At 32.0% G+C, this 19734-nt stretch overlaps 1 protein-coding gene across 4 annotated transcripts; it reads left to right on the top strand.

Moving 5' to 3' along the window:
• Nucleotides 1-735: 735 nt before the first annotated feature.
• Nucleotides 736-13947, top strand: LOC134722064 (KH domain-containing, RNA-binding, signal transduction-associated protein 2-like). 4 transcript variants are annotated; one of them, XR_010107959.1, is made up of 11 exons: nucleotides 736-1006; nucleotides 2569-2687; nucleotides 3564-3680; nucleotides 6616-6759; nucleotides 7160-7314; nucleotides 8285-8320; nucleotides 8604-8760; nucleotides 10720-10784; nucleotides 11407-11480; nucleotides 11785-11977; nucleotides 13762-13947. XR_010107959.1 is itself a non-coding variant. In XM_063585515.1 (10 exons), exons 1-10 carry the CDS (start codon nucleotides 865-867, stop codon nucleotides 11895-11897), a joined length of 1122 nt encoding a protein of 373 aa, XP_063441585.1. In that variant the 5' UTR covers nucleotides 736-864; the 3' UTR covers nucleotides 11898-12572. The 4 variants fall into 4 exon arrangements, 3 of the variants coding, with proteins under 3 accessions (XP_063441585.1, XP_063441598.1, XP_063441607.1); XM_063585515.1 differs by lacking the exon at nucleotides 13762-13947 and having other exon boundaries at nucleotides 11785-12572; XM_063585528.1 differs by lacking the exon at nucleotides 13762-13947 and having other exon boundaries at nucleotides 11407-11471; nucleotides 11785-12572.
• Nucleotides 13948-19734: the final 5787 nt, after the last annotated feature.

Genomic DNA, 19734 nt, shown 5'->3' on the forward strand with positions numbered 1-19734 from the left:
TCTGATATTTATAAAAATTGAAAGGTGGCTTAAGTAAACCGATATTAATAATTCAACAAAGTTTCAAAAATTTTTATGAAAGTGTTTATGAGTAATTGTCAAAAACTGGAAAATCCCCCCTTTTTAAGCATTAAATTCATAACACGGAAACGTAAAAACTGAAATTTATGAAAATCGAAAGGGAACATGCAATACATCAATAGATATAAACAATTCACTAATGTTTCATTCAAGTTTATGAAAGCATTTTTTAGTTGTCCGAAAAGTCTTAGACTCGTATACAAATGGCTTATATAAATTTTTGATGTAAGATCATGCAAGGATTTGTATAGTTAGATACTATACAAATCCTTGGATCATGTCACAATCTCTATACTTAGTTTGAAGATTTTTCTATGTTAAAACATGTACAGGGCATGATTGGGAGAAATAATAATATTTTTTTAAAATTTCTTATCTTCTCTGAGTTATTGATAAAAGTGTTATAGAAAAAAACTCTGTAATACCCTAATTGAGCCTCAACGGAATACAAAAAAGTGGGATAATTTTGTATCAACACCGTCTTGTGCTTTATGTTCGTGTGGCGAAAATAAGATAATATTCTTAATTTAATCGAAGGTATAGAAATAAATTTCTTTTGTCTGCTTTTCCATTATTTGTTTGATAGTCTCAATTAATTAATTTTATCAAATTTTGCACTATATCGCGGATGTATACATTTTTATACTGGTTACTTTTACAAATAGATATTCTCCCTCCGTGCTGGCCAACCAAAAACCAGTCGAAAGTTAAAAGTAGTTCGCCGACAAGCACGCGTTCTTTTTCTCACATATCAAGCCAAAGACACACTACAGAAACAAGACAATGGCGCAGCAACAACAACAACAGCAGCAGCAAGAAACTTCTCTTGGAGAAGCAAGCTCTAGTTTGGTGGAGGCGATGAAAAGTGAAATAAGTCAGTTGGATGCAAACTGCCAACCACATGGAATCAGACTCTTAAATGATGGTAATAAAAAAGCTCACTCAAAATTTTACATGGCTGACCATGTTATAATATTCAACCCCGCTGTTTATCTAAATGTTTACGAATTTACGTTTTAAATTGCTAATAAGCGTGATTTTGTATGTGCAAAATTGCCTTGAAACGATAAACGAGTTTGGGACAAATATCTATTATACAAATGTGTGCTACATGTATTGTAGCCATGTAGGTCAGCAAGACAAATGGTTCATAGACCAAAATGTCTGATTTTTCAAAACCGTGGGTACCACTTTAAAGGCAATCCTATGCATTCCACCTTGTCCAAATAGCACAATTCAATTGAGATAGTAAAAAAGCTTTATTATAAAACTATTTAGGAATGTGTCTTGTGAAAAAAAAATTAATTGATGTCAAGATTTGAACATTTCTGAATAGATGTATTTACATTTGTATGTAAATTTGTTCGCCATTATGTAAAATCACGCAAGTTTATGTAAACTTTGACATCATAATTTAAAATATTTTCGGAAACCTGATGTCACAATTTGAAAGTGATTGTTGCTTGACGTCAAAAGCCTTGAAAAGGTGATTCTAGGTAGATCTAAGGTCATTCAGAGGCAATATTCAGCTAAATATCAAAGTGTAAATACGTTTATGGAATGCATCTATAAATATATAATCAAAATTGGAACTTACAGTTGTATGAGGGTGGTAAAGGGGGTATTGAACACAGAAACACATGAAATACAAATCACAAAAATGTTGCATGAAAAGTAAAAAACAAAACGGGGGAAAAATGAAGCACATGAAATAGAATACACCTTATCACTAGTTGTCCACCATTACTGGATATTACACAGGTTCCCGTAAATTTTTGACGTCACAAAACAAAATATCTGACGCCACAATGGAAAAGTGATTGTTGTATGCATCAAAAGTTCAAGCACCAATGTCATCCGGGATTAGCAAGAAGGTGTATTGTAAATATTGATGAAATAAGTACCAAAAGTTATAACTCAACCATTCTTGGAGATCAGATTATGCAGCCATTTTTAATGAACATGAAGACTGCACTCATCCTTCATGTGTATTACAACCATACATCAATTTCTTTTAGATTTATTGCACAAGTTTTAGAAGGATTGTAACAGTCTGATTATGAATCAGTCTGGGGTTACAATGCTGGATAAGCTTGAGAAATAAAAAGCACAGATAAGAAACACAGAAAATTAATTAGGTGAAACACATAGCACGCACATCAAACAGAAAACGTGAAATAAAAAGGCCAAAAGTGTTCACCCTTTTGTACACAGAGCAAGTTTTGGAAAACATTACTTCTTTAAAAAATTCACCTGAGGGGAAGGTTGATTGATAGGGGTGCTGCTGGGGTTATGTTAGTCAACTTACCCCACCCTTTTTATATTATTTTAATAGATTTTAAAATATTTACCTTTTTATGGGAGTTATGGTTTACAAATAAAACTATAATTCTCTAATTCTAAACTATAGTTGAAATCAAATTAAAGAATTATGGATGTCTGGGACGAGTAGACTAACTCAGTATATGTTATTTATTTTCTCTCCAGAGGTGAAAAGAATAGAACAAGGAGGGCCAAAGAAACAAGTGCCACTTGTTGAAGCTCATCACAACCGCCCTCAGGCTGTAGCATTGAAAGTCAAAATTCCAGTTTCAGATTTTCCAAAAGTGAGTAAAGTAAATTGTGTTAAATGATATTGTGTTGGATAATTAGTTAAACACATCTGAATGGAACAGACTAGGATTGTATCCTCTGTAAACAACCAATGCAGTGAACCAAAAGTAAAAAAATGCATTAGACATTCAAATAACAGTTTGTAATACACTTAGCTCTAAAGTCTAACCCCTGTACTAACTTATTACGCTAAACTTCCCTTTTATATAACAACAACAAAATGATAATATATAATTACTTATTTGAATGAAGCTCATTTAAAATATTAGAGGGTAGTCGTAATCAATTTGAATAATATCAAATTAAAAAGCTCTAAGTGTCTGTATGCAGAACATTTTCTGATATATATTTCGGGATGCTAATGTTTTTTTAGCGGAATGTAATATTCATACATGACACAACAGAGCCAGATAAACACAAGACCATAGTGCTGATAGAGATTGTTAAATCATCTTTATCAGTCTCCAGTCTTTGTTACAGTATATCTTTTGTCACAATATATTGTAGATTAATAGGTTTCACATGATGCATCAATGACATATTATTGTTTGACCATCAATATTGCATCTTTGTTATTCTACTGTTTAACACTTGCTGGCAGCAGCATCAAATTAAGTCTGTTTTTCTAGGTGGAAGGTGTATATATCCTTTGTCCAACCTGTAAAAAATTTAAATTTAATGGCCATTCAGGGACCAATACTTCAGTGTCATTTGAAAATAATAAGAATGATCTTGTAATACATAAATGTGAACATTGAAAAAATTTTGTTTTAACTTGATTGGATTTATAACTTGCATATGGACAAATTTTACTAAATGGTAATACAAAGCAAAGAAATTTATGTTCATGATTCTGATTTTATTTACAGTTCAACTTTGTTGGAAAACTACTTGGTCCCAAAGGAATGTCATTAAAAAGACTACAAGAGGAAACTGGAACAAAGATGTCAATCCTTGGTAAAGGATCAATGAGGGACAAAGGAAAGGTAATATAGAAATACATGTACTTAAAGGAAGTCACATTTATACAGCCTTTGTGGCATATCTTCAGTTCAATTCCTCTTGAAAACTACAAAAAAAAATGCACATTTGAAACAAATTTTTCATCAATATTTGTATCATGTAAAAATACCAAAATAAAAAGCTCTAAGTGTCTGTATGCAGAACATTTTCTGATATATATTTCGGGATGCTAATGTTTTGTTAGCGGAATGTAATATTCATACATGACACAACAGAGCCAGATAAACACAAGACCATAGTGCTGATAGAGATTGTTAAATCATCTTTATCAGTCTCCAGTCTTTGTTACAGTATTTCTTTTGTCACAATATATTGTAGATTAATAGGTTTCACATGATGCTTCAATGATATAACTCCATTTTTTTTTTAACTGTTGAAAATTTGCATTAAAGTTGTTATATATTGGTTACTATAATTAGGCTAAAAAATCAGTATCCATAACCAAACCCCCCAAAACATACATGTAATGGTTGGTTTATTATGTTCTAGACAATTTGCCTTGTTAAGTATATCCCAATATTGCTGTGATTGGTAAAAAAACTCTTGATTTATCATGTCACAAAATCTTATCTTATTTTTAAATGGTTCATTATTTCAACCTTTGAAAAGAACACAAATAGAAATTTCTTCAACTCAAACCTGTATTAGATAACAAGCAAAAAGCTCTAAGTGTCTGTATGCAGAACATTTTCTGATATATATTTCGGGATGCTAATGTTTTGTTAGCGGAATGTAATATTCATACATGACACAACAGAGCCAGATAAACACAAGACCATAGTGCTGATAGAGATTGTTAAATCATCTTTATCAGTCTCCAGTCTTTGTAACAGTATTTCTTTTGTCACAATATATTGTAGATTAATAGGTTTCACATGATGCTTCAATGATATAACTCCATTTTTTTTTTAACTGTTGAAAATTTGCATTAAAGTTGTTATATATTGGTTACTTTAATTAGGCTAAAAAATCAGTGTCCATAACCAAACCCCCCAAAACATACATGTAATGGTTGGTTTATTATGTTCTAGACAATTTGCCTTGTTAAGTATATCCCAATATTGCTGTGATTGGTAAAAAAACTCTTGATTTATCATGTCACAAAATCTTATCTTATTTTTAAATGGTTCATTATTTCAACCTTTGAAAAGAACACAAATATAAACCAAAATTTCTTCAACTCAAACCTGTATTAGATAACAAGCAAAAAGCTCTAAGTGTCTGTATGCAGAACATTTTTTGATATATATTTCGGGATGCTAATGTATTGTTAGCGGAATGTAATATTCATACATGACACAACAGAGCCAGATAAAAACAAGACCATAGTGCTGATAGAGATTGTTAAATCATCTTTATCAGTCTCCAGTCTTTGTTACAGTATTTCTTTTGTCACAATATGTTAACAGTAAACGAGTTTTACATTATGCTCCAATGATATAACTCCATTTTTTTTAACTTGAAAATTTGCATTAAAGTTGTTATATATTGGTTACTATAATTAGGCTAAAAAATCAGTGTCCATAACCAAACCCCCCAAAACATGCATGTAATGGTTGGTTTATTATGTTCTAGACAATTTGGCTTGTTAAGTATATCCCAATATTGCTGTGATTGGTAAAAAAAACTCTTGATTTATCATGTCACAAAATCTTATCTTATTTTTAAATGGTTCATTATTTCAACCTTTGAAAAGAACACAAATATAAACCAAAATTTCTTCAACTCAAACCTGTATTAGATAACAAGCAAAAAGCTCTAAGTGTCTGTATGCAGAACATTTTTTGATATATATTTCGGGATGCTAATGTTTTGTTAGCGGAATGTAATATTCATACATGACACAACAGAGCCAGATAAACACAAGACCATAGTGCTGATAGAGATTGTTAAATCATCTTTATCAGTCTCCAGTCTTTGTTACAGTATTTCTTTTTTTTGTCGCAACATGCTACAATGATTTAACTATATTTTAAACTGTTGAAAATTTTGCTTTAAAGTTTTTATATACATGTAATGTGAATTGGTATACTATAATTAGGCTAACAAAATAGTTGTCCACATTGAATAAAACCTGCCAAAACACAATGTTTTGTTTGATCTGGATAATTTGCTTTGTTTAGCATTTCCCAATATAGCTTTGATTGATAAAAGCTCTTCCTTTAGCATGTCCCAAAATCATCTGTCAGATAAGTTCTTTTTTTAAAATGGTTAATTTCACCTTTGAAAAAGAGCCTAAATAGAGACCAATATTTGTAACCTCAAACTTGCAATAAGAACAAATATAAAGCTCTAAGTGTCCGTATGCAGAATATTTTTCTGATATATATTTCGGGATGCTAATGTTCTGTTAGCGGAATGTAATATTCATACATGACACAACAGAGCCAGATAAACACAAGACCATAGTGCTGATAGAGATTGTTAAATCATCTTTATCAGTCTCCAGTCTTTGTTACAGTATTTCTTTTGTCCCAATATATTAATGAGTCGCATTATGCTGCACTGGCATGTACATCATTCTGTTTTGTACTGTTGACTTAAAGAATGAAAAGTAATTTTGTGTCCGAGAACTAAGACAAGAATTAATATTCTTATAGTCTAAATCATTAAACAGTTTCTCATCATATCAGTTGTGGTAATATATTTGTTAAAAGACACTTGTCACATTTGCTATTAATTTTAGATTATTATCAAGTTAAGAAACAAACAGCATGGCCACATGATGGTCTTGCATTTGTATATAATCATGTCAGATTTATATGTATCTGTTCCCAAGAATACGACTGAAAGAGTCAATACTCAGTTTAAAAAGTTATTTTGTGGGTATAGTTAATTAGTTTGACCTCACAGATCTTGTTCAGTTTGATTTGATATAAATATTTTATTTCATTTTAGGAAGACGAGATGAGGAAAGAAGGTGGAAAATATGCTCATTTAAATGAAGATCTTCACTTGTTAATAGAAGTGTACAGTGAGATATCTGATTGTTACGCTCGTCTGTCACATGCACTGTCAGAAGTACAGAAATACCTCACACCAGTAAGTGGATAATACCTGTTGTAAAAGTGTAGTAATGGACTTTTCAACTAAGTTCATGGTTATAAGAGAATAGTTATTTCCCAGACATTTATAGTATGTGTATGTTACAACAAGCCTTGATGTTATTTATGTCTGATACTGAACAGTATTTCTACTTGACACTGAGTTCATATATCATTTGTTCTCTTGTGAACAGTTTGTCATTAGCAATCCACAAATCCTTTTATATAGTAAATGTAAAATAATTGTCCAATTGAAGAAAAAAAACCACAAGTTTATTTTATTGGACATAATTCAAATTACTTATTCCATGTCTAAAAGCCAAATTTTGTTATTGCCTACCAAACTCTTTGAACATTCATGTTATTTACTATATGATATGATGATTAACTACTTTAAGGAGTATAATGATGAAATAACACAACAACAGATGCAGGAAATGAACTACATGTCAAATGGTTCACAGCCAACTAGAGGTGGTGGAAGAGGAGGCCCAGGAGGGGCACCACCAGGCCGTGGAGCACCGAGAGGAGCACCTGCACCAAGAGGAACAAGGTATCATAGTTTTTAGAACTAATTTGACAACTTTGTTTTCATTAGTAACATGTAAATGTACTTCATTTTTATTTCAGTATTATTAAGAAAAGATTAAAGGGGCACTAGCTACGAGATGTATAAAAATCTTAAGTATGATTTATTTTTGTTCAATCAATAGTAGAGGTGAAATTGTGAAATAATAATTCGCTTTTAGCAGCCAAAATAGTTCAATTTTGTCAAATTAAGCTAAATAATATTGATAATGAAGTATTCACTTGCAAGTGAATAAGTCAACCTCGATAAATCTGTATTCATGTGAACTTCAATTTAACTCCTTAACTAGAGATGGACAAGGCATGCTTAAAGCCTTTGTATGTGTACTGTTAATATAAAGGAAAGGAATGTCAACATTGAAATTGAAACAAAGGTAAATCATTTGATGACTGATTCTATCCAAAAAAAATCTTTCTTCTACATCATGAGTACATGTAAAAACGATGAGAAACATATTTTTAATCTATAAAATAAAGTTAAACAGACCTATAAAAATCCAACTGCACCTGTTGGCTTAATCTGTTTATATCTAATCATAAGTATATTTATGTTTACATCGTTTATATGGTCATCTGAGGTCAACTCAATATTTAATTGGATGGGAGTCTAGACTAAAATACACACGAAACAAATCTACATATTATCTACCTCATGTTCTGTAAACTGTTTATTTCACACTTTTGATAGTTTGGATAAATGTTTTACATTGTTATAAATAAAATATGAGAATTTGAGTCAAATCTGTGACCATGAATTTAACAGCTAGTGCCCCTTTAACAATGAAATAGATAGTAATGAAGTGGATATCTGCTTGTCTTCATCATCAACAAAGGTTGAAACTTGTTTCAAAGTTAAGAAATACCAATAAATGAAAACCAGTGCAAGTCGAAGCGTATGTAAATTTTTAAGTATTAACTGATTCCTATAATTTCAGGGGAGCACCCAGAGGAGCACCTGCTCCTAGAGCAAGGTATTCATAGTTTTTAAAATACATTTGAAAGTTTTTAACATGTACTTAATTTTAATTTATTTAAAGTATTATTTTAATATAAAAATTTAGTATTATTTAGATATGATTTTCTTTAAAATAGATTGTAATTAAGTGGATAACTGCTCATTTTCATCTTGACAGTTTTTTAACCAGAATTTCATAGCAAAGAAATACCAGTGCAATCTAAGTTTATGTTCATTTTAGTAATGGTTGGTTTTCTTTTTTTTGATTTTCCATTTTTAACTGATACCTTTCATTTCAGGGGAGCACCAAGAGGTGCACCTATTGGAGGACGTGGAGCACCAAGAGGAGTTTCTGGTCGCGGTGCACCAGTTGGACGAGGAAGGGCTGCCCCACCCCCAGTAGCACCTGTTGCACAAAGCCTTGAGACAGCTGGATATGATGATTATGGTGTTGGTGTAAGTTTAATGAATAAGCATTTGAATGTTTGTCCAATAGAGTGATCATTATGGGCCCACAACAAAGTTGTCGGTGCCATATAGTTATACCCTTGTCTGAAGTTCCGTAATTTTGTCATTCCGCAACAAACCATTATACAGAGTTTTTTTCTAAACACCTTCAGATAATGTGCTGATTTTTGGTATGTGAGCTAACCATGATGAGTTACTGGTCAAGTTTAAGTTTTGTTCTGCTCCACTAATTTTAGCCGAAATTACAGGCTTTTTAGCTCACCTGACCTGAAAGGTCAAGTGAGCTTTTCTCATCACTTGGCGTCCGTCGTCCGTCGTCCTGCGTCCGTCGTCCGTCGTCCGTCGTCCGTCGTCCGTAAACTTTTACAAAAATCTTCTCCTCTGAAACTACTGGGCCAAATTTTACCAAACTTGGCCACAATCATCCTTGGGGTATCTAGTTTAAAAAATGTGTCCGGTGACCTGGCCATCCAACCAAGATGGCCGCCATGGCTAAAAATAGAACACAGGGGTAAAATGTATATTTTGGCTTATATCTTTGAAACCAAAACATTTAGAGCAAATCTGACAGGGGTAAAATTGTTAATCAGGTCAAGATCTATCTGCCCTAGAATTTTCAGATGAATCGGACAACCCGTTGTTAGGTTGCTGCCCCTGAATTGGTTATTTTAAGGAAATTTTGCAGTTTTTGGTTATTATCTTGAATACTATTATAGATAGAGATAAACTGTAAACAGCAATAATGTTCAGCAAAGTAAAACCTACAAATAAGTCAACATGACCAAATTTGTCAGTCAACCCCTTAAGGAGTTATTGCCCTTTATAGTCAATTTTTAACAAATTTTCGTCAGTTTTTGTAACTTGTACAAAAATCTTCTTTTCTGAAACTGCATGGCCAAATTAAACCAAACTTGGCGCTAATTATCATTGTGGTATATAGTTTGAAAAATGTGTCCGATGACACCGCCTACCAAACAAAATGGCCGACATGGCTAAAATTAGAACATAGTGGTAAAATGCAGTTTTTGATTTATATCTTTAAAACTAAGACATTTAGGGCAAATCTTTCAAGATTTAAATGTCCATCAGAATAAGATCTATCCCCTCGCAAATTTTCAGATGAATCTGACAACTCGTTATTGGGTTGCTGCCCTAAAATTGGTAATTTTAAGGAAATTTTGCAGTTTTTGGTTATTATCTGGAATACTATTATAGATAGAGATAAACTGTAAAAAGCAATTTTGTTCAGCAAAGTAGGATCTACAAATAAGTCAACATGATAAAAATTGTAAGAGTACCCCTTAAGGAGTTATTGCCCTTTATAGTCAATTTTGAACAAATTTTCGTCATTTTTGTAACTTGTACAAAAATCTTCTTTTCTAAAACTATGGGCCATGTTAAACTAAACGTGGCCACGATCATCACTATGGTATCTATTTAAAAAAAGTGTCTAATGACCCACCTACCAACCAAGATGACCGACATCAGTAAATACAGTAACAGGTGAGCGACACAGGCTCTTGAGAGCCTCTAGTTTTTCAATACGCCTCCAGATTTTGAGCTGATTTTTGATGAGATTATCATCATGTTTGTATCCACTTGTGTTCATAAAAGTATTGTCATAAGACTCACTATATAAATGTATATTGTATACAATGTACTTGAATAATTCATTGATAGTAGTGGAGATGTGTTAAAATCAACTCTTTAGTCTGTTTTTTCATTAAATATTTTCGTCTCACTTTTTTGAGAAAGACTCGACAGAATGACTTAATATTTCGTCAGCATCTTGGTGATTGGTATCCTGTTTCATTTTGTATTTGATTTTCAGATACCGTATTCTTGCCTGCCTGTACTTTGAACTTTGCAATATGCTGAATAAATTTCTTGCAAGAGATAGTAAAGGAGATGTGTAATTGTATCATAATAAAAATTTCTTTTTTGCAGGGTTATGAAGGTTATGCAGATCCTTATGCCAGAGATCCATATGCAGAAAGTGGATATGGTGCAGGGTAAGATTTTCAAAATAATCGGGACATCCATCAAAATAAGGGATAAATATTTAGGAAAAAGCAAACAAAAGTTTTAAAAGAAAACCCAGATAGGTCTCCAAGCAGTAAGCAGGTGCACTCATCAATACAACTAACCTTTATCTTGACACTTTTGTACTTGGATGACTCCACCATTTCATTACTATCAAACAAATAAAGTTAAATGTCGTGAAGGTAAGGCCAAATAAAAAAGCATGTGTGTTTCCTGTTTCCCTACCTACCCTATATTTTAAGCTTAGAAATAGCCTACCCTAAAGTTTTTTTGGTCATTTTTCAATAAGCACTGTTAAAGTCAGGATTTCTCTCCCATAGACTCAATGTAAAAAAAAATGGTAAAATAAAAAAAAATCCCTACCTACCTACCCTATTTTTTTCAAAGAGGAAACAGGAAACACACATATTATTTTATTTGGCCTAATACTGTTGATAAATTTTATAGGATATATTTTATGTATTTCTACCCAAACTTTTATTCTCTGTTTTCCTTGATTATAATTAGATTCCCTTGTAGGTATCTTATTCATTTGTTTTGACACTTTACTGTAAAACTATATAATTAAATCTTTTAACCTTATTTTTCTAGTGACACTCAGTATTTTGATTACGGGCATGGTGCATCAGCAACAGCTTCATACGATGAAACTTATGGTAAGCCAGGTAGTGTATTATTAAATCATTCTTGTGATTTGAGAAATGCATTTATTTAAGAAAGTATAAAGAAAGATCTCTAAAACAAAAAATTGAAAACTTGTCGCCAACATACCAGTTGTTGAAATCATAAACTTATTTGACGCTGATAATTGTCATCTAATTCATTGTCCGACAGATAAAATTGTGTATAGCAAACTTTTATTAAAGTTAATATATACATTTCAAATATACAGACCATTTCAATTGGAAAAAAGCAATACAGATAGTAGGAAGAAATTAAAAGTTGTATATTTTATTTTTTTCCCTACAGCTGACAATTCTTGGGCTACCGGAGCAACAGCAGGAAAAGCTCCACCAACAGGACGAGGTGGAAGAGGACAATTTAGACCACACCCCTATGGAGCAGGCAGAGGAGGATATTGAAATATTTAATGGTTGTCTGTACCTGTGTATTGTCAGTCAAATTGGTGTTCTGTAAAGAAACCTCAATAGAAATAATTGAGGTATATACTACATGCTGCAGTTTTCTTTTTGGTACACCAAAATGAATATGAACATTAAATGGATAAAAGTAAACTTTAAAATTTACCTTGAAAGATTTTAAAGCTGAAGATGGACTATTTTTGTTACTTTTGCCAAACTAAATATTGTTTTAATTTGTAGTTTTTAACAGGATTTTAAATGTTAAAACAATATGATAAATTTAGTCACGGATCAAATGAAGATGTCATAATATCATAAGCCATTGTTGTAATAAACTTCACCTTTCATATAATTTTGAGTCTTTATTTTATCCACAATATTACTGTAGAAATCCAATGTCTCAAATACCCTTCCTTACAAAGTAGGTTGTCCACAAAAACATGAAATAATAAATAGTAAAAACCTTAATATATAATGCTGTTTGTAAGGTTTGAAACATCAGTGTTTTAAAAATCCTGTAAATAGTTATGAGGCATTGGATTTTTTCTTAAATAAATGGTAAATGTATGATTGTATAAATTGACCAAATTTACTTTTTCTTTCCAGTGTTCAAGAATTGTAAATGTAACATATGCTATGTTGTGTCATTATGAAATAAAAACATCATGTAATAAATATTGTATTATAAATCGTACATACAAAAGATAATTCTTTTTCATGAGGAGTATAATTATAAAGGTCTTGAACAGAGTAGGACTTTTTCCACATTAAGAAATAAAGATTCACACAGTTAAAAAATATACAGCTTAACAGAAAGGCATGAATATATGAAAGACCATAAGCTCTCAGCCGACTTGTCCTTAACAAAACCATAGAAGATGAATATAAAGCTAGAACTATATGAATTAAAGATGAGTCTGTCATTGTCATTACTTGCCAAAAATTGTTACCGGCATAAACATTCACAGCCTAACAAAAATAAAATTACCTTTCATAAGACTTCGATGTTGAAAGGACACCACAAGAGCTAACCCATAAACAATATACAAATATGAAAATGGGACCTATATCCGAAATTTTCAATTATTTGCATTTAAGCAAAATGAATCGCTAATCTATTCTTCAAGAAATGGAATTAATGAGTCTGTATAGAGTGATAAAGTGAAAAAAAATTAAGCATTTTTAATTTGGTCCTTGATGAAAGTAAAAATATTGATCCAGCAATAAAAGAGCTAAAGCTTAACAGAAACTGATCACAATCATCCAGGGCACTCCATCTAGACCTTTGAAGAAAATAACTACATACTTTTATGACTCCTAGAGAGATAATACCTATTAAATGATCTATAATATGAAAGATGTAAAATGTAGCTGTAAAAATATGATGAAGAAGAATCCCTTAAATATTTAAAGAAAGGAGAAAGCAAACCCTTACAGAATTACCAGGTATAGTAGGAAAAATGTATGTCTATAATATGTATAAATTAGTGGTCAGAATTATAAATTGCATTATAAAATTAAATAGTTGAAAAATGTGTTAAAAGCAGTTAAAATATTGTTTGTTATACTTGATTAAGATAATGTAGTGTTGATATAACTTATTTCATTTTGATAAACATAACTTTCTAGTAGTGTTGTGAGTGTGGTCTATATAAAGCAGCTAGTCTGTAGATGTCTGTTTTCAAATTAAAAGTAAAATTTAGTTAAAATGATGTTTTTGAATAAGATGTAGCTGGGATAAATAACCTTCTAAATGAGCAATAGAACTTATTTAAACAAACAAAAAAGGATGTAAACATTGTTTAATATAGAATCATAATGCACACTATTTCTGTGGTATAACATTGTCATTTATACTTAACAGGTACTTCTTGCTTCAAGCCAGAGGACAACAAGAGGAGAGGTCTGTTGGTCCATAACAGGATAAACCAATAGAATAGTAATCAAGTCACAATTGATGTTGACATTCATAACATATCTAAAGTGATGAAACCAGTGTCTAACAGAATAAAGGAAGAAAATGTGACCAAATAAAATATTCTTGCCAAAATGTTGCTTTTACTTGTTAATGGTGATTAAATATTTTATACATTTAGAAACACAATATTCACCCATCTGCATATATTAAAGATACAGTTGGGTGTGGGTTAAATATTTATTCAAAGAAAATAAGATTAATCTAGAAATAGATGTCCATAATCAACTTTGCATTAGGCCCAAAAAAATATGTCTGTTTACAGTTACCAGACCAACCCTATTTTGAGTGCCGCCCCTTAGCCATTTTATATCCATTGTATAGTGAAAAATAAACTTAACTTGTGTAAAAAGTGAAGATAGTGCTGCCTGATACACCCCAATGTTCATAATCATGAATATGATAGCTGTTAAAAAGGAAATTAGCGACTCGTGTAATGAAATTAACATTTTGCCCCAATTTTTGTCGAGCCTGCAACTTTTGTTGCAGAAACCTCGACATAGGGATAGTGATCCGGTGGCAGAGGCGGTGTTAGCTCATTTCTTTTAAAAAAGGTTTATATTTTAGAAGGTGGAAGACCTGGATGCTTCATACTTTGTATATAGATACATCATGTTACGAAGTTTCCGTCAGTCACATGTCCAATGTCCTTGACCTCATTTTCATGGTTCAGTGACCACTTGAAAAAAAAATTCAGAATTTTTGTAATCTTAAATTCTCTATTATAAGTAATAGGATAACTATATTTGGTGTGTGTGTACCTTGCAAGGTCCTCAGGCCCGTCATGCAGTTTTCACAAGACCTCGACCTTATCTCGTGTATCAGTGAACAAGGTTAAGTTTTGGTGGTCAAGTCCATATCTCAGATAGTATAAGCAATAGGGCTAGTATATTTGGTGTATGGAAGGACTGTAAGGTGTTCATGTCCAACTGGCAAGTGTCACCTGACCTTGACCTCATTTTCATGGTTCAGTGGTTATAGTTAAATTTTAGTGTTTTGGTCTGTTTTTCTCATACTTTATGCAATAGGTCTACTATATTTGTTGTAAGGTGTACATAGCTCCCTTTATAGCTTGTTGTTCGGTGTGAGCCAAGGCTCAGTGTTGAAGGCCGTACTTTAACCTATAATGGTTTAATTTTTAAATTGTTATTTGGATGGAGAGTTGTCTCATTGGCACTCACACCACATCTTCCTATATCTATGTCTAGCAGGCAGATGTCATCTGACCTTGACCTCACTTTCATGGTTCAGTGGTAGAAGTTTATTTTCTAAGTTTTGGTCTTTTTATCTAATATATGCCAACGGTCAACTATATTTGGTGTACTGAAATATATTATGATCTAAATGTCAGTCCCGCAAGTTTTATTTGACCATGACCTAAATTTCATGGTTCATTGCACCGTGTTAAGTTTTTTTGTTTTGGTCTATTTTTCTAAAACTTAGTAATAGGTCAACTATATTTGTTCGATGGAAGCATTGTTAGCTGTACATGTCTGCCTGGCATGGTTCATCTGACCTTGACCTCATTTTCATGGTTCATTGGTCTTTGTTTAGCTATCTTTGTTAATGTTAAATTTATGTGACAGTTGTAACAAAGCTTTATACTTAGGACTATCAACATAATATCAATGATTAGTAAAGAAGGCGAGACATTTCAGTGTGTGCACTCTTGTTTTGCAATCAATAACAAAGGGAAATAATCCAATCATACAAAATACAGGTAAACTGCCCCATGGACAACTTTGACCACGGCAAAACGAACCTCACAACTCAAAACATGGTGTAAAAAATAACATGGAAATACCAATCTACCTACCCTCTTTATTTTGATGATGTAACCTTCAACAGACATGAACAAATTTTTGGCCTTAAAATAATCAATAATCAATGTATTGCATGGCAATACATAGTCCCCTACTGGTTAGAAATTTGATCTATAACTTGTCATGGTGTAAACTATATAACAAATATCAAGACAATATCTTCATGCATGACGAAAAAAAGTATTGAAAACTGATATTTAAGTAAATTTTATGTCCAAGGACCATAACTGCAAAAAATCATTAGACGAACACAATTCTAACTTGATCTGCAACTTTGTATACCAGTTTCGAAATCAATACCTTCAAGCATGACGAAAAAAAATTGTGGAAAACTAACTATTTGGGTGAAATTTTGAAGTCAAAGGACCATAGTGCTGCGCAAAATCATCAGACTGGAACAAAATTCAAACTTGATATGTAACATGTCATGATAAATCAATATCACTCGGTTCACTCGGTACGCTGTTCATACAACCTCTGGGTTTTAAAACAGAATCTTCGAAATTCCATCGCAAAACAAACAAAAAATGTCAGCAAACAAGTTCCAAGATGAAAATAAATTCAGAACATGTTTTTAATTATATTGTTTTAGCTCTTGGTCATATACTTAGTTATATCTAAAATATTTGACGATTTAAACAACAAAGTTATGCAAAAAAACGGATGTCCAACGTTACATTTTCAAACAACTGTTTTAACTTTTATGTATAGTGATGCTATTTCTTATTCTCTGATCTTCCCGAAACTTGGCGGGAACAACGACGTGTGTTGGTTCTTTGTGACATTAAAGCCGTTTTTTTGTCAAATTTTTTTTGACTCGGTGACAGCAGATTAAGCTTAAACAAGAAATATGTCCAACGACGTTTTTCGTTGACTTAACGACAAAAAGTGAATTCTATGAGTATATATAGAAGAAAATGTCTTAAAAAGGTAAGATAATAATAACATCTTCCGATAGAACAAATATTTGCCTCCTTGTTCGTGAGTTCAAAAATTGTAGATTTTAAATAATCTTCTCTACGCAGTCGTTTTTCAACCGGTAGCCGTTTTGTCCCACTTGATATTTCATTTGTCAAAGCTCTAAATGTGTTTTTCTTACCTGATATTTCAATAAGTTGTTTATAATTTATTAAAACAAAAGTTAGATACACGAAGAGAACAAAATCACAAGAATCTTTTTTTATTTACTACATATTTGAGTCTAAAAGTGATAAAATGATACGAACATTTACAAAACGGTAGCCATTTTGTCCCAACGTCGGAAAACGTCAAAAATCCGAAAAAGCTTATTTCCGACGTTACAAGTTTGTGCTAAATTTTTTTCAATTAAATGTTCCAGATAATGAAAACAAATCCTGTGTTGAAATTTATAAAAAAAAAGATATTGATGGTAGTCGGACAAAGGAAGAGCTGTGCCTTGTGAAGGTGAACACAAAACCGGGAGAAATGTTCAAGTACTTTCTTGAATTGATATCAAAGTTTTCAGCACACGTTTTTCGTGCAAAATGGCAAACAGAACAACTGAAATCAATTAAGAGCAACTTGAAAAAAAAATGAAGCTATTTGCATTCATGAATTTTTCTGAAAACTATTCGTGTAAAGATAAAATTGAAATTAAATCATGCTATTTTCAGAAAACGGAAGTTTCGATACATGTATCCGTGATTTATAGGCATCCAATTGAAAATCTAGACGGTCCGTCCGATCCTGAAGTTAATGCTGGATTAGTTGAAGAACAGTTTTTTGTTATAAGTCCTGATCAAGTTCATGATCATAATTTTTCACATGAGGCGCAACGGCAAATAGCGGATTACCTAAAGAGTATTAACTATGATATGAAAACCATGCACAAATTTGCAGACGGGTGTGCCACACAATATAAATCAAGGCACTGTTCCGGAGATATAAGCTATGCAAAACAAGATTTTGGTTTCAATATAGTTAGAAACTATTTTTAAACATCACATGCCAAAGGAGTACAAGATTCGGCAGGGGGGTTAATAAAAAATCAAGCTGATTTTGCAGTGGCGAGAGGAAAATTGTTTATTCAAAATGCAAATGATTTTTATAACTTTTTTAAGGACAATTTAGAGACTCCAAGGCAGTCCGCTATATGCAAACGTCGAATTTTTAGATATGTTGAGGAAGTTCCCTGAAATAGAACAAGATCTTTTAAAGTCGTTCCGTCAGTAAGGTGTATTCATCAAATCAGAAGTACAAGTCCTCGAATTGGTTTAATTCGAGACTTGTCCTGCTACGACTGTTCCAACTGTCCCGATGAATATAATGCTTGTACTAGCGAAGCCGGAATTTTTCGTAAATATAAACTTTGTCATGAAACAGAGTGAACCGAAAGACTTATCGCAAATAGCAATGAAAATACTTTCATTGAATTGATTCAACCCGGAATTATTTCAGCCGTTTTTACGGACGACCCAGGAGAGAACTATTATATTTTAAAGTGTTTATCCGACGTTAAAAAACTAAATCAATCAACTTTTGATGACTGGGGAAACACTTTTCAAGCTGGGGTTCAATTAATTGAAGGGTTGTATTTTGATAAATTATGTGTTAATGGAAACAATATTCAGTTCAAATTAATCAAGGGAAAAAAGTCTTTTATTTACTTGAACAGTGTTATATATATTTGTATTGGGGTGGAATCAAGGTATGGAAAATTTATAATGACAGATGATATGCACCATGACATTTTAGCAGCATGTGATTAAAAAGTTTTGTACATATATACATGTAGTTTTGTTTTAATTTATTTATGGAAAAACTTTCCGTCTTATTTTCCCTTCTTACATGACTTACAATACATTATTTTGCAGGTGTTAAATCGATATCCACAACTTGAGGCAATTCGTGGTTAAAAGACTTTAAAAAAATAATAACAGAGACAAAAATAACCAACAACACAAAACAACCCGAATGAAACTTACAAATTCGACGTTAAAATTTCGAAAAATCCTCTTTGACGTCGCATTTTCAGTGTAACGTTAAGTTGTAGGAACATCGTGCACAACGTTTGGGGTAAAGCTGATGACCGTAACTGCATTCACGGTCATCCCAAGATGTCGGACGAAAAATTAGGTCAGTATTTGTATTGTTTGTTAAGGTGTTTCTACATTCTTTTCTTTACAAAACATACATTGGTACGATGTAAATTTATAAAAGATTCACACGGAAGTCACAAATCTCTACCGAGGAACGTGTATAGAACAGGAAATTGGATTTGAAAAATTCGCTAAGATGACCGTAAATCATCTTTAAAATATTTTCAAGATGACCGTAACATATAATAAGGATGACCGTGATTGGTAAAATGATGACCGTAATTTCGAAAGGATGACCGTAATTTATAAAGGATTACCGTAACTTTCATAGTATAACCGTCATTTCTAAATATCCGTATTTGTATTACCTTGTTTGTATCAAATAATTAATCGTGTTGGTGTAAGACGTATTTATAAGACAACATTATCATAAAGGTAGACAAAAATAAGACGTGCTTCAAATACATGGTTCGTCATATGTAGCATCCAACTACAAGCCAAAAGAGTTTTTTTATTTTTGAGATTCCTATTAATTTTATATAATAAATACAGCTTTTTAAAAATGCGAAAAAGGCAATGGATGTACAGCCTTTTTTATTATATCGTTGAAACTACCATTGCAGATGTTTGTTTTTTTTAAATTTCAGATACGTATATGACCCCTCGTATATGCGTTATCAATTTTCCACTTGCAAGTCCACCTCATCTAATGTAGACAGCATTTTAATACACACTATAGACAATCATGTTGGTCCACAAACATTTAGTTATAGGAAGAAAGTTTTGGATGAAAACACTGGTCATACTGCATATCGGTCCGTACATTTCGGAGTTGAAGTCACAAAATTTAAAATGATGTTAGGGATGTTATAAGCCAAATATGAATTTAGAAGAACATGTTTTTAAAATACTCCGACCAAACTAGTGAATGTGAGCTGCAGCAAAATAGATCCTTAAATAGTCCTGTATAAATAGCGAAT

Source organism: Mytilus trossulus, chromosome 1 (genome assembly GCF_036588685.1).
Source record: "Mytilus trossulus isolate FHL-02 chromosome 1, PNRI_Mtr1.1.1.hap1, whole genome shotgun sequence".
In the NCBI taxonomy this organism is placed as follows: domain Eukaryota; kingdom Metazoa; phylum Mollusca; class Bivalvia; order Mytilida; family Mytilidae; genus Mytilus; species Mytilus trossulus.

Coding starts and splice junctions, on each gene's coding strand:
- LOC134722064 (XM_063585515.1), top strand. CDS start 865: ATGGCGCAGCAACAACAACAACAGCAGCAGCAAGAAACTTCTCTTGGA. Junction 7,315..8,284: donor CCTGCACCAAGAGGAACAAG/GTATCATAGTTT, acceptor CTATAATTTCAG/GGGAGCACCCAGAGGAGCAC. Junction 8,761..10,719: donor ATGATGATTATGGTGTTGGT/GTAAGTTTAATG, acceptor TCTTTTTTGCAG/GGTTATGAAGGTTATGCAGA.